The sequence below is a fragment of the Petromyzon marinus genome, chromosome 16 (genome assembly GCF_048934315.1).
Source record: "Petromyzon marinus isolate PM22_M1 ecotype Great Lakes invasive population chromosome 16, UKy_Petmar_22M1.pri1.0, whole genome shotgun sequence".
NCBI classification, from domain to species: Eukaryota; Metazoa; Chordata; class Hyperoartia; order Petromyzontiformes; family Petromyzontidae; genus Petromyzon; species Petromyzon marinus.
The window spans coordinates 7,066,496-7,082,524 of NC_133682.1; the positions used below are offsets into that span (position 1 = coordinate 7,066,496).

At 39.5% G+C, this 16,029-nt stretch overlaps 1 protein-coding gene across 5 annotated transcripts in view; it reads right to left on the reverse strand.

Moving 5' to 3' along the window:
* The window catches only part of PDS5B (PDS5 cohesin associated factor B), a 43,618-nt gene that overhangs the window by 6,679 nt on the left and 20,910 nt on the right, over positions 1 to 16,029 (reverse strand). For all 5 annotated transcript variants that reach the window (XM_076067456.1, XM_032955360.2, XM_032955362.2 and 2 more), the window contains exons 13-27: positions 15,291 to 15,404; positions 14,801 to 14,882; positions 14,411 to 14,459; positions 14,051 to 14,190; positions 12,602 to 12,717; positions 12,102 to 12,207; positions 11,182 to 11,342; positions 9,289 to 9,412; positions 8,211 to 8,369; positions 8,018 to 8,086; positions 7,118 to 7,254; positions 6,249 to 6,372; positions 5,634 to 5,838; positions 1,606 to 1,720; positions 903 to 1,035 (exon numbers count right to left, since the gene is read on the reverse strand). In XM_076067456.1, coding sequence (XP_075923571.1) covers positions 903 to 1,035; positions 1,606 to 1,720; positions 5,634 to 5,838; positions 6,249 to 6,372; positions 7,118 to 7,254; positions 8,018 to 8,086; positions 8,211 to 8,369; positions 9,289 to 9,412; positions 11,182 to 11,342; positions 12,102 to 12,207; positions 12,602 to 12,717; positions 14,051 to 14,190; positions 14,411 to 14,459; positions 14,801 to 14,882; positions 15,291 to 15,404 — 1,834 coding nt within the window. The remainder of the gene's footprint in view (positions 1 to 902; positions 1,036 to 1,605; positions 1,721 to 5,633; positions 5,839 to 6,248; positions 6,373 to 7,117; positions 7,255 to 8,017; positions 8,087 to 8,210; positions 8,370 to 9,288; positions 9,413 to 11,181; positions 11,343 to 12,101; positions 12,208 to 12,601; positions 12,718 to 14,050; positions 14,191 to 14,410; positions 14,460 to 14,800; positions 14,883 to 15,290; positions 15,405 to 16,029) is intronic.

A 16,029-nucleotide genomic window follows, 5' to 3' on the forward strand; every position in this document is an offset into this window, starting at 1 on the left:
TGTAATGACGCACATCACAGGTACTCAATTTTAATATTCCCAAACAGAATCGATCTTTTTTGGGTTAGATCGCATAAATGTGTCGTTTAAACCCGCTACTACCCGACACGGCCAACTAGTCAGGGTTGTCACGTAAACAGAACATGCCAATTCGTCACGAGTACAGCACACCGGTGTGTTGGAGAGCCAAGCCACAACATTTACTATCTGAGTGGCTTGGCTCTCCAACACACCGGTGTGCTGTACACCAGTGACGAATTGGCCACGTTCTGTTTACGTGACAACCCTTACTAGTTGGCTGTGTTGGGTGGTGGCGGGTTTTAACGACACATTTATATATTTACGCGATCTAACCAAAAAAACCTCTATTATGAATTATATTGGTCGCGAAAGCCTACGTGTTAAAAATTCCCAACCAGCACCGTCATTAAAACAGACAACCATACAGCAGACTAATGGCTTGGACAATGGCACTTCTTCACAGCAAAAATAATTTAAACAAACAGCCCTCTGATTAACATCTGTAAACCAAGAGAAATCTATCACAACAGAAAAACCCTCTTTCTGAAATTAATATAAAATTGTGTCAAGAGTGCCTGGCACATGCTGCATAGGTATGCATCTGCAAGAGCCACAAAACATCAATCTTAAACATTTGACGATGCACGAATAATAATTTTGAGTGGTATGATGCTTTATAATGCACACGCTAATGCACCATGCTTTGGAGTGGTTCTTAATAACACTAATCACGATATATAATGCGCACATATTTTAAAAATCGGACAAGAAGTTGAATTAAACACGCACTATGCGATGTTATTAAATATTATTTTTGGGTCAGTGTTCCCATGGGGGTGGAAGATTGCATAACTTGACGCGTGAGACTTCTAAAAAGAGACCTCATTCATCTTGGGATCGTCTGGACCCTGCGCATCCTTGGCCTGTTTGATGTTCTCCACCATCTTTCGAATGTAAGCGTGGCTGTTGTTCTCATCCTTGGTCATGAGAACCTCCAGGATGAACCACAGACACCTGGCCATTCATAGCAAGGGTGACACAAGAGGATTTGGTTACAACGGAAATAACAGCAGCGCTTCTCAATCATTAAATACGACACCCACGATTCCCATTTGCAATAATACCGGAGGCCTTATGATGAATGCACATTTTACATTAACATTTTACATTTCCGAAAACGCGCACACAAAATGAAAACATGGTCTGCACAATTCACAGGATTACATTGATAAAATGAAATGAAGCACAATTACAGTAATTCGTCTTGGTTTTAAAGATCCATTTTTAGGTGGAACTAAATTTTTATCGTAGCCTCTATTTAACACTATGCCAAATAAATCAAATGATCAAACATCTATTTGATATACCAAAATTCAGTAAAAAACACCATTTTTTAACCCTTTGGTTCAGTGCCCATTGAACACAATCCTAATAAACAATGCTTTAGTGACAAAAATGCATGCGACGAGAACAAACTATAATTAGCTTTGTAGCAAGGCAATAGTGCATTACAGTCCATCAAACTTATGCCGCGCAGGTCGAAGACAGTTTCTAAGAACGTTAAGAAAAAAAATAAGTACTCACTCCCTGATGTCCTTGAGTTGCTCCACGTCCTGCACTTTGGTGAAGTCTGGGTCGTGCGCCAGTAGGTGGATTGTGTAGGGTACCATGTACTCCGGCAGTAGGGACAGTAGCTTGTCTGGCGCGATTTAAGAAAAGCAGACAAAAATAAGGGCGATCACTGGATGATTCATGCTCACGAGGCCAAAAAGAGTTGAACCCTTGCACCACATAATTTCTGAGTCTGTGAAGTTTTTGAGAGGCCTCGGATTGCCTGCCTGGCCCGATATTCTATATTTTTACGATGTAGTACAATTATGGGGTGGTGTATGTTGGCATCATGATTACGAACATATATGCTTCAGCAATCACTCATGCAATGAAAAATGTAAAGAAAAAACAATATGACTGGAGATTCATATTAAAGGCTTCTGGGTTAGATCGCGTAAGTATAAATGTGTCGCAACCCTCCACCACCTGACACGACCAATCAGTAAAAAATGTGTCAATTTAACAAAACGCCAATTAGTTACTTCTTCAGCCCACTGGTGTTTGAAGAGTGAATCCACAACATTTAGAAATTGAGTACAATTTCGCTGGTAATTACATCCAGCATCTTCTGCAAATTTGGCAGAATAGTGAAGCCATCCACCTGCTTCCGGTCTTAAATAGTGCAGGACGATGTCATAATTGAATCCCATCAGGTTTCGAGAAAAGAGGCGGAGGTAGGGGTATTGTAATTATATAATAGATTAGTAATCAGTCAATTAGTATGCGATTCCTCTATAAGGAAATGTAATATGTATTGTGTATTCCTTAATAATACGCTTCCAGGCTGCGTTAAGTCTGTAGCTATCAGAGCGGTTAAAATTATTGGTATTTCTCTCAATTTCGATAGATTCTCTAATTACTCTTGGCCAGTAATAATTAGTTTTGCATAACACTTCAACGTAATCAAAATCAATTGAGTGTCCTTGTTGGCAAGCATGTTCTGCCACTTCCGACAGTTGTGTTTGAGAGAATTTAATGTTCCTTGGTGTTCTTTTAGTCTTACGCTGATGTTACGTCCCATCTGCCCAATATAGCATTTACCGCATAAGCAATTGATCCGATATACATCTTCTGTTGATAACTTAGGAAATTCATCTTTAGTACAAGACACTAGTTTTTTATTTATTTTGGGTACCGTACCAAATCTTACTTTAATGTTTTGCTTTTGCAGAACATGCTCACTCTTCAAACACACCAGTGGGCTTAGGAAGTAACTAATTGGCGTTTTGTTAACGTGACACATTTTATACTGATTGGCCGTGTCTGGTGGTGGAGGGTTGCGACACATTTATACTTACGAGATCTAACCCAAAAGCTTTTATTATGAATAATACTGGTCGCGACAGCCTACGTGTTAAAATGACTGGAGATATTTTACAGTGGGTTAATAAATTATCCATTTCTCTCCATGGACACAAATAAATCAATGTAGTATTTCAAATTTAATAATGAAAAGTGCATTAATTATTTTGTAATTGAAAAAAATAAATGGAGAAGTGAATTTTCGTTAGCATTTTGTGTGTTTTTTATTGCCTTGACCATTTCTCAAAATCTTGGAACGTGACATGAAAATTACATTCACACTTGAAGAGCTAAAGCTAAGGTACTAAATATCTTTACCGCTAAGGGACACGTGAAAACAAATAAAAATACAACTGATAATATACAGGCAATTTACTTCAAGGGAAGCCGAGGAAAGAAAAAATGTATGCTTACAATTTTGAAGTTTTAAAAGCCATATTCCACATTATACCTATCGGTTTGCTAAGGGGTTGCTTTTTGGCTTACACTAGCAGGAAAGAATATTTGTTTGAACTGTAATTTAACTTTTGTAAATGATCCTTAAGTTGATTCATGTTTGTCTTGCAAGGTTAGAGTGAATGCATCTTTCTTTTACCGTGGTACAGCCAGCCAAGTTGCTTATGAATAGCCTATGTTCTTATTTATGAGCAAAGGCACAGGCTGTACTAACATGTTCCAGTTGCACTGACCTACAATTGGGACAATAAATTCCTTTCTAAATTACACCACATAAATATAACGACCTTTAATTTCCACCACAATTAACATAATGTTGCAAGTAAAAAAAAATACTTAAAAAAACTCTTTATAATCTCAAACATCCAAGCAGTCTCTGTGAAGAGCTTTCCAAAAATGTGTGCAAGGCATGTGCTGACTTGAAATGGATATTAGGAGAAAAAAAACCTACATACCAAGCAATGCTCAACATGTGATTGCACAGAGCCACTGGACATTTTGACAACATATTACTCTAAATAAGCCCACATTCTGAATTTAACTTTACAGCCTAGCTGTGTGAGGTATTAAGGCATGAACGGGAGGTTTTCTGCAAAAAAAAATTAGATCGTATAGAAACCGCAAGGCTGTAGTGAAGTGCTTTGAAAACACTGCAATATCAATACTCAGGAGCCACAGTATAAAGCAAATCACAATGGCATACGAAATGCATAATACAACACTAATAAATTAATTCACTTAACTTATTTTAAAGTGCATTATTCCTTGCTTGGTAAAGGTAGTTTAGCAAAGGATCGTTGACAATTATTAACAATTTCAAAAGTGTACACAGGCAAATTGCCACGAGATCTCATGAATTGTCATGATTAGGAGTCATGATACGATGCAGAAATCAATGCTTTTACTGCCAATGTGGTAAATGTCAAGCCTCTAGAGACTGCAGATTTTAAAAGAAAAAAAATGACATAACATATACAAAAAAATATCAATCCTTACATGGGCAACTCAATGCACTTATCGTGCATATAAAATCAATTTTAATCTTTCTAGTGCATGGCAAGTAGGTGTAAATTATAAGCCCACATATACATTTGTGAGCCATGTGATAGCTTCGATAGTAGTGTGACTACTTCCAGTCTAGATCATTATCCCTCTAATCTGTCATTTAAAATGTTCATTCTCAGAGGAAATGCTTTTAAAATAATACGTAATTTCTAATGGATGATTCTGCAAATTAGTAAACTCAAATAAAAATGTCAAATGCCTCCCAAAAATAGATATGGGTTGTAATTTTGAAGGCAATTATCTATAGTTTTGGAATGGTTAGCTTATTTATAGATGAAGTCAAACACATTCAAATGAATGGGCCATCACATTCCAGCATGGATTAAAAAATAATTTTGTCAGAGTACATCCACCATGATGAAATTTCAAGAGCATTTCCCCCTTATCAAGAAATGTGGACAAATTATTTACATTTGAATTACAGCTCGCAAGCTGTATGCAGCTCCCAGGTAGATGTATGCAGGTCCCAAGTGTGGCTTCGAGATGCAGTATTTTTTTTTACTTTTCAAAATAACTTTACTTGAAACAGGAAAATCTGCATAACCAGCAGCGATCCATGGCGCCGGTGGTAGCACGACCAGACGTGAGTACCCCTGGAACGCTCCTGCCGATTAATAAATTCAAAACTCCATGGCTAACCAGCACGAGCAAACTGTGCAAGTAGCCACCGCAAATGTTTGTCTTGTGACTCTCGCCCATATGAACATTCTAGTACATGTTTCGTTGGGTCGGAAAATTTGGCCACCCCTTTGCTATGCCCATGTAAACAAGCTACTTCATAATTATACTGATGACCAAAATCTATAAAGTGTCTGAAACGTTTGCCCAAGTCACAGAACTGCCCGAATGTTTACCAGTCATTGATAGGCCCCTGTGATGCTAAAATTACAAAACTGCAGTAATCAGAACAAGGATTCATAACGGATTAAAAAAAAAAAATGTATAGTTGAAGCAATTTCAGATGAGTAATCCCAGGGCGCTCCAGCAGGTTTAAAAATTCAAAACTCAACAGCCAACAAAAGCACAAGCAAACCAGCCGTGTGACCGCCCCACATGACGTATACCTTGTGCTTCTCGGCAAGATGAACAGACAGATGCAACCCTGCGCCCTGACTGAAGTCTGAGCCTGTACGAGCAGTGCTGTTGTTGGCAGAGACGCCTAAGCATGCAGGCCTCACCCCCAACGGTGGCGTGCTGCTTCAGGTACTCCCGGCGCAGAGTGATGTTCTTGACGAGGCACTGGCGGGCATGGGCGCGCCGCTCCTTCACAGGGTCCTTGGCCGTCAGCGAGAAGACAGCCACGTACTCCAAGGGCAGGCGCAATTTCGTCAGGGCCTTGTGCAGCTTCTGGGCGAACACCTGTCGCACCTGGAAGCACTCGTCCTGTGCGCAGTACACAGCAAACGTGCACGCATTAGGCAGGCTCGTGCACGTGAGGGTCACACTGGTATTTGCTTGCACATGGGCACTGAATTGTGAAATGTGGCAAATCCGCATCACTCAGTCCAGACACCATAGATGTGGTGGTGGCACGGCTGAGTGGATTTTTGTATTCGATAACTTTTTTCCTTCACAAGCTTTTGCCTTGCGAGACAAGCCTTTCTTTTTTACTTATTTAAATGAGAATTTTTTAATATTGTATCAATCACAATAAATAAATTCACTTAATGGATGGCATTCTCCAAGTAAAATTATTCACACTTCTAAATGTTTGGGTGCTGTGACCTCCCAAGAAAGAATCCACAATCTAATGGCAGAAACTAAAGTGCTGCGGCTACCCTGTTGTAACATACGTTAATGACGAGTGCACACAGTTGGTACTGCTCCAGTGTGATGATCTCATGGTAGCACGGCTCCTGTGCCAGCTTCAGCATGGCACATCCCGCTGCCAGCCTCAAGCGGGACATATCCGACTTGCTGCATGGTGGGCGATAGTCAAAGGAAAGGGGTTAGGGGCGGTGAAAACAATTAGGGAACTTCAAACAAACAAAATCAAACTGAATAATATTTAACATACCAGATGTTAATGACAAGATGTTTTAATTCATAGCCCTTTGTCAGTTCACCGCATGATTAAGTCCTCTGCATTCCATGTCGGACGTGGATGTGTGGCCATACCTGATCACAGTGATGAGCTGAAGGGGTAAGGTTGTGGGGGGAGGCACCAGGACCAGTTCAGTTATCACTCACACGTTAGCCATGACTGGTAATCAAACTTGGGTAGCCAGGTTCATCGGATTAGTGGTGCAGTAACCTGCAGTACTGCACCACTAATCCATCTCCCCGTAAGATATCTATTCCACTTTTAGTTAGTCTGACTTATCGCACACTATTGAGTCCAGTCCATCGTGAATGCGCACTGATCACACACAGCAAGCTCTGTGGAATAACACTGTTTTAAATCTGTTGCAAAACTGGCTCAGACTGACGATGGATCCCGAACATCTGCCGATAACTGGTTCCAGGTCTTCGGGCGGAGACTCCAAAACTGCAATGTATTTAACTGTCAAAAACTCTGATCCTTCCTCAGATATAACAAAGGGCCATTTTCATTGTACAGCAACTCATAATTCCCTCTAAAATGCTGCACAATTTAAAGAGGCCGAGGCATTAAAAGGACTTTAAATATAAAATGCTTTCCGATCAAATCATAAACACACACCTGATCTTGCCCTGCTCTGTGAGGTCTCCGTCGCTGTGTATGAGGGCTGACAGCAGCCGCAATGTGGACGTTCCCGACTTGCTTTGGTTGTTCCTCATGCCCAGAAGCCAGCGCACCATCAGCTTTATTGCCTGAATCTATACCAGCAGGAAAGTGCATATTCATCATCGCGGTAACTGAAAGTTTTAGTTTTTTTTACATTTTCCATTCTCGTGCATTTGCTGTACTACTCGTCTATCAGCATTCATTATTCAGAAGTGCTTTTTCAAAGATGGAATTCTCCAAAAATAGCAAGAGTATGCAACTAGGTCACATATAGTTTTGAAAGGAGATGCCACAAAACACTCCCATGTCTTTGTCAGTTATCACTATTAACAGCTTAAAGCAATATAGTAAAGCTATACTCAATCTTGATTTGAAGCTTTCATGACAGCAGGAATACACTCTTTGGTTCTTTCGGTAATGTTACGTAGATAGAAAAATAATAGATCACGATGTTTCGATCGCAACACAAGCAATCGGCAGTTCTCCTGCTGTGTTTGTCTCACCTGATGACGATTGCTTGCTTGTGTTGCGATCGAAACGTCGTGATCTATTGTTTTCCTATCTACGCGACTTTACCGAAAGAACCAAAGAGTAAAGCTATATTAATTTGAATGGCCATTTTTACAAACACTTTAGAGAATGCCCTATTATTCATCCATGACGTACGTTTGTTTTCCAGACACCCATAAAATGTACTAAAGAGACAAAGTATAACACGTGCAACATATCACTGAATAAAGCACTTGGTTGCCAATTAAATCATGCTGTATGAATATAAAAAGCATAGTATATTCGCATTCCTCACATGAGTGATGGGAATTCAACACAATTCGACGTTGCGGTTGAGTAACTTACTTTGGCATTCGTTTCAGGAGAAACCTCTTCATCTGGAGTCCAAAGCTTTGTCATCTTCTTCCCAGGAAACTACATTCACCAAAAGAATGTGCAATTAAAAGTCTACTTGGCAAAAAAAGATGAAGAGACACCAAATGTACGTCTTTAGCTAACAAACACGCGTATTTGCATACACACACACATCTAAACTCACGCGGTCGTTCATGAGCAGGTCCTTGACGATGAAGTTCGCCACCATGGCCTTCATGGGTCCGGCAAACTGTTCTGGAGCCAGCATGGCCATATGTCCGATGGACACTAGCGGTGTGGTCAGCTGCTCCGGGTTGTTGGCATCCAGGCTCTTGCTGAGTGGCTGCGTAATTTTAGAGGCAAGGCACGTTTAAAAAAACACAAGTGGTTCAGTCACAAAAACTCTTACCACATTCTTCCCTGCTAAAGTAAAAACTGGCAGAAAACACTTAACAAACACTGCCTGAAAGATGAACAATTCACAGTTTGATAACATTTCAGGGAATGGCCTCTCTTTAAAAACATATTTAGTTTCAATCCGGTGACTGTGTGCAATGAATATTGTGCGGGTATAAAACAATGTTATCTGCTCTTCATCAGTTAAAGTGCTTGTGGATAATTTCTTAGGCGCTAAATGATTTGCAGAGAGTATTGGCTATCCTTTTACATACAGACATGGTTACAGCAGATCATGTTCCACAATAAAAAAGGAGATTGACTCATATAAGGAAGGGGAACTCATCTATTGTTTAAAGACACATAGCAATACATGTCACAACACAATGTTTACCCATTGCTGAAAATTGCTTTCTTGTAAAGTGATATTAAATGTGAAATTGAATGGGTTACACTGCATGCATTTAATTGGTCTCATAAAAAAAGAATCTATTTCTGTAGAGATTTTGGCTATGATAACAACAGATTCTAAGTTAACTTCAGTTTAGGTTCTGTCTGCATACTACACCAATTTGTAAGCAAAAGCTCTTTTGCAATAATGTACCCCTGACCACCATCAGAAATTTTACATTTGATTTAATCTTCACTTAAAGCTTTCGTGACTGCAGGAATTCAAAATAACTGTTATTCTATTTGAACCTATCTACGTGACTTTACCAAAAAGACCCAAGAATATTTTATTAATGTTTTACTTGCAGGTATGCAAAACATATCTGCTGGGAAGCTCTGCTGAATTTGCAGTCCAAAGGGCATTAAGAAGGCATTAAGAGATTGTTGGCAATTTAACTTATTTTCAGTCTTAATACCTCAAAAATCTGAGCGAACTGTGTATCTCGGTTGGAGAAGATGGTGAATATGCAGTGGATGGAGTGCTTGGCCTGCTGAGCGGTGCCCTTTTTCGCCTTCTGTTGCAGTACCGGGATGAGGGCTCTGATGGAGAGAGAGGGCGCAGGGCAAGGACGTCAGGCACTTTTTCCCAGCAGAGATTTCTCTCACCTCTATCCATGTCACGCAGGTCAGGTAATTTTACATGCAGTAGATGGGAAGATAGCAATCACTCAAGTGACTGTCTGACAAGTGACTGACGATGAGGTGCCTATATATAGAGGCTATTTGTACAAAGTTCAAGTGTTCTCCATTCTTATTTGGATTTTTTTCTAAATGTCTTGCTTTCCTGCTACATGCAAAAACACTTACAAAGGAACTGAGCAAACATTAAAATTAGACCCTTAAAATGATACAATCATGAATACTCCTAGGCCTTCTTGAATACATAATTAAAATTACGACAATTGTCAATTTATATTTGTTTACAAGACAACCTTACAATTCGAATCCGCAAAACGAATTCTAAGACTGTTAAGACTGTTTTTCCAGTGGCAAAACCCACAATTGAAGTAAATTATAACACAATGAAGCAAAATGAGAGAGCATACACAGCAACAACCAATTCTACTTGATAAATAGGTTTGCTCTGGAATCATTTTCATCTGCTCATTCTAAAGTTGTTTCAAGTGTCAGCGATTATCTGAACATAAATCCACATGTAGAGGGACTGCATGCTCAATATCTATTTCACAACCCTGTTTAGCCAATGGATCTCATTACCTTTCGAAATAGTGGTTACAAGCACTACTCTATCATTTGCCAGAAAGCAGCAGATGCCTTTGCCTACATACTTAAAGAATAAAAAGCACTTACATTGCAGTGAAGGTAACATTATCATAGCTCAGTATGACAAATGACCTCAAACTGAGGCACCTGCTTTTTGTCAAAGTCACAATTACCTATTACAGAAAATAGCTACAGTAACTTTGACAATTGTTTACCAGTTCTGTGAAAAACAGATGAATCTAAATCGGACCTTACTCAATTATATATTTACTTTCAAATGCAGCAAATAGCCAATAAATTTATATTTAAAGCTTTCGTGACTGCAGGGATTCATATTCTTGGTTCTTTCGGTAAAGTCACATAGAAGGGAAATAATACAATAATAAAACAATAAAATTCTCACGTTTCGATTCCAATTTTTCTTGCTGTGGTTTTTACACCTGCTGATGATTGCTTGTGTTGCAATCGAAACGTCGTGAGAATTTAATTGTTAAATTTGTATTATTTTATTATTTCCCTTTTACGTGACTTTACCGAAAGAACCAAGAATATAAATGGCCAATAGTTAGGGATACAAGCAAAAGCTTTTAGGCCCTTGTTAATAATAACAGACTTTATTTATCCAAGAATGACTCTAGAAACGGTCAACACATATTAAGACAGCTCTGCATTGGGAGGTTCAACCAAATTCCTTTTCAAACAGAGTTTTGCTTGCGGGAAGAAATTTCAAAACGCGGAGCAAATCCATGTAGAGACAACGCTGAAACGTCCACACAAACGAGAGTTCCCATACCCAATTGCTATGACATCTCCTAGCCATCTTGCAACCCCAGCAGATTTGGTTTTCACAAATACAGATATTTTAATAAGACATGGTCAGTGTGGGGGCATAGGCCAAAACACCCTCTATTGCGTCTTCTGTTGCAGGCCTTTCTGCCAGCAGCCGCATGAGCAAGCAATGGCAGGAGATATTGAAATATTTATTTGAACTACCAACCCCTGCCTCCAAAGTGCTGGATTACAGATCTGTGCCACCACGCCCAATGCTGAAACCCTAAGCGGGCCACACAGAGGACAGCACTCACGAGCGAATCTGCGGGAAATCCGTTTCGATCTTGTGCCCCGTGTTACGGAAGATTTGCAGCGCCGCTTCAGACACCTTCTCGTCCTCCATCTTCAGGCAGTGAAGCAGTGACTCAAACGTCTCGGCCGAGTGGAAAACCGCCGGGTTAGTGAAGGACAGCACCTACAACAGGCCAATGCCACCGTGGATGTCACAACTACCATTACCAACGTTACACAGACTTCCCAGTGTAATGTCAGTTTAACATTATAAACTTATTAGAGGAATCCCCCGCTGTATGTAAGGGATGCGTTCCTCGGAAATTCGACTTAACTCAAAATTACTTAAAGCGAACTCTGAAGTTTCCCACAGACATGTTAAAATTAGGGGTTGTTCTGAACTGACATTTCTCGGGAAAAAAATGTGTGACTTATGTCATGAAGTTTACAAAAATGCATGATCATAAGTTAACATACATTTTAACTCATAATAAATACACCAAATACCCTCCATTTAGTGAAGGGTATTTGGTGATATGCGCTATGAGCGTACTGAACGGTATTATATCGAAAAAGTAAACTTTCACCACGTGCATTGCTCGTTAAAAAAATTGCAGGTTTTTTTTACTAATTATTTTTAAAAGAGCGCATATGCAAAACATGTTCCATAATTAATCGCAATTTTATGCGAAACAACCCATAATGCACCAATTTAAGCGGGGAATTCTTCTGCAGGATATTGTTACGGGTTGCTAAAGTTTCTAACGCGTAGTTTATTTAAATTGGCTACTGACACTTCCTCAAATGCTGCCCACATTCACTCTAAAACTCCCAAGCCTATTAACAATAATAGACTAACGCATAAAAGTTGTTAAGGCTGTTTCAAAGAGGAAATCTGCGCACAAAACTAGTACCAAACACCAGACTCCATCTCCACACAAACCTTGAGGAGCTCCAATCCCGCACGGATGGCTGTGTCGGATGAAATACCCTCATCCTCATCGTCGGCTGTCCCTTCAATGGATTTATTTATCTGTTTTATCAAGGCGCTGCAGACACACAAAAGGTAGTTGGCATTTTAAGACACATGTAATTTTAAACACAGCATATTGTCTAGGTTAATAACCACTCGAAAGTGGCTAAATGTAGCCCTGTCGATGGACCAATCGAGAAATAACTATAACGTCATCTACACTTTAACACCCTGCCATGCATGCTTATCAGGAAGTGATGTTACAGGAAGCGCTGTCACACTAAATTGTCATCACAAAGTGCTTCTCTTAGATTGTCAGGACACTTCGGTTGACAATCGCTCCAGCGTCGCCCTTTGTAGCTCTGTAATAATTACATGCTGCTGACCGAGTTTAACGCTCACTTGCCTACAGATGAAACAGCAACCTACACATGTGCATAACAACGTACGCACATGGCACTTCCACGTACCTGACAGCCTCAGCATCGATGTGGACGGGCGCAATCCTCTCCAGCAGGAACTTCACCATCTCCAGGAAGGGGTTAGTGGGCTGCTTGGGGTTTGCGAGCTTCTTAGTAATTTCCCGCTAGAACACAAGAACCAAGCATTGTGCACATTAACGACTTGGAATATAGTCAGGACCTCCGTCGAACGGCTGGAAGTACTCAATGTTCAGGAGGGAACCTTATGGGAAACATTCATATATTTTGATCATTATTTAAACATGTTACAGAAGTATTTACAGAAAGCAATGCATAAATAAAATAGCACCAGTGTGTTTGCGAAATAATACCTGAACATGTAATTGAGAAAAACAGGTGTTAAGATGTTAAAACACCAAACTGAAGCCTTTTACAAGGAATCGTGTCTGCATTAACCACAATACTTGTGGTCAGAATGCAAACAAAAAACATGCTCTGATAATATATGCATTGTATTTGAAACTGATTGGTCCACACCAGAAAAAGCTGTCTCTGGTGTGGACCAATCAGCTTTCTCTGGTGTGGACCAATCAGTTTCAAAGACAATGCATATATTATCAGAGTATGTTTTTTGTTTGCATTCTGACCACAGGTATTGTCGTTAATACAGACATGATTCCTTGTAAAAGGTTTCAGTTTGGTGTTTTAACATTTTAATACCTGTTTTGTTGCCAGAAAATTTTACCTATTGTCATATTTTGGTACTGCCAAAGGAGCTCCCATGATGTAATTGAAGCCTTGATACTTATTGGTTTATACTTTAAATTGCTAAACCAAGAAAAATAAAACTTAATTTCACTACGAAATATTTCATTAACAATAAAAGACCATGCCATTGGGCATTTTGCTACGTAAGAAACATAGGCAGAAGCAAAACGAGACCGAAATCCAAGACTAGTTTCTGCATATGCACTTACAGTTTTCACCACGAGGTGGTAAAGTTAGAAATGAGCAGCCATAAAGGTGCAGTACTACAAGTGAACACACCAGCGCTCTGTTGCATGGCTCTATTCCAAGTCTGCTGAAAAGCACTAGCCGCCTTAATTCACAAGTTCACATTAACATTTCAATACAGTTCTTGTAATCTAAAATAAACTTCCACCAAATACAGTGTTGTCAAACCAGGCCTAAAAAAATAGTTAAGGAAATTAAAAAGGTGATTGACGGGCTCTTAATAAACAGGAGGCAATTAACCCATCACTCACCATCCTCTCAAGAGAAACTTTAATAAATTACTTGGGTTTTGAGTAGCAGACATTAAACAAAGACACCAACAATCCAATGAGAATTCTCAAGTTTTTTTTTTTACCAGCTATCAATGCGAAGTAAAAACTGTTTGAATATTATCATTTAAATTTATTAAATAAGTAACTCATTATTTGATTAATGTGAACATTTTCTTCCAGACATGAATGCGAGCTAATGTTTAATACTTACCACACACAGCTCAGCCTGCTTGCAAGAACATGCATTGTCCACCAGTACTTCCAACTGTCCAGAAATTCTCTCATCCTCCTCCAGCACTTGATTGAACTTCTTCATAAAGTCCTGAGCCTTGCCTGGGTCTGGTAGGTGCTCTAAGGTGAAAAGGTCATTGTCCAATAGTCAGCCATTGTAACGATTAAATAAATGTCTGACTATATCGAGTTCTTCCAGCTTGGTTAAAGTCTCTTTATATGTCTATGGACACTGGACAAAACATTATTGATGTTTTTCATACCTAATAATGATCATAAGTTTCAAATGGTGAGACTTCAAATGTGAATTCAATATTCATTACAATGCTCAATCACTTACTTGCAAGGATCATGACTTTGGAAAACATGACTTTGCTTGTTGCTTCCGACTAAAAAAAAAACAAAAAAGGTTTTACAGTTACACTCCAGAGGCAGATTTCAAAAAAATCTTCGTCCAAATGTACAACAAAAATCTATTATTTCATGCAACCTTTGGAGTAATTGTGCACTTTTACTACAACTACAGAGGTCTGGACTGCAACTAGTACATACAGAGTAATAGAGGCATGGCAAGCTTTTGGCTCGAATTCATTTGGGATACACTCATATTACAGGAAAACTTACAGAATGTTTTTTTTATGCATTTCCCACATACACGCTGTGGCACCTTAATGATTCACGCGGTTGTAAACGCCTGCAAGACATTGTGGAATGCAGAGGGTGTGCTCACCGGTGGCTGTTTGTGCAATTCCAGGAGGTCTCTGACGTGGTTCCTAAGCATCGTCTGACACTTCCACATTTCATTGAGAGCTCTGGCAAAGACACATAAAATATAGCAGTAAGAGTACCAGGATGAACGATTTCACCTTTAATATCTAATTAAATCAACGTACAATTAAAAATATGAGTTTATATTGAAAACCATTATGCGTGTGTTGAGGGGCAGAGTGGTGGCACAGTGGGTAGAGTACTGTGCTATGAACTTGGCGACCAGAGTTTCATTCCCAGCCAAAGCTAACATCAGTGGCAAGTAATGTCAAAATCAGTCCTGCCCTCTCCAATACACCAACACGCACTTACCAGCATGAAGAATAGTAATAAAAACCACTCAAAAGACCGACGTATGGCGTGCGAAAACCTTATTCCATGGGTGGATTGAAAATGGCTGGAACTTATTTTAATTTTCTATGAGGCGACAATGAAGACAGTGAATTTCGTACTTCACTGCATTGGGATCCAAAGTGGCATAGAGGTAGTAGAGACACTTCATTCTCTCTTCCGTTTCAAGATTATGAGGCACGAGGTATTGTGCAAAGATCCTCTCGACCAGCAGTCTGAAAGAACAATGAATGATGCAGGTGTGAAAATAGTAGTTCTTATAACACGAATAAGTGCATGCCTACACTTTTTTAATCCCAAGTAAAAGAAAAAAACGGCATGTTCAGCAACAAAGTTCCCGTATGAACTATATCGAATAGTTTTGTAGGTATAGCATTATTGGTAACTACTAGCGATATATACATTGCTGATTCTTATTGTGGTGCCCAAATTTGGGTATAAATTAAGTGTACCTAAGTAACATTATTCATAATACACTTGGCATTCCAGTGAAACAACTGCCAAACTCATATAGCATTACATAAGCAGAGTATATCTATCTACATATGTACAGCCCATTTGTCAAATCAGATGTTGGATGAGGGCCTCCCTAAGCCATACGGGTTAGTGGAGCTAATGTGACCATACTTTACCATGCTGGTCAGCACGAGTTGTAGAGGTAAGGGGACAAAGGTGTGCTAGCACAGTAGTAGAATGTGGTCCATATCCTATGGTTCTTTCGGTAAAGTCACATCCATACAAAAAATAATAACAATAAAAACTAATAAAAAATATATCACGACGTTCGGATCGCAACACAAGCGGTCGTCAACAGGGGCTGATGACTGCTGCTTGTGTTGC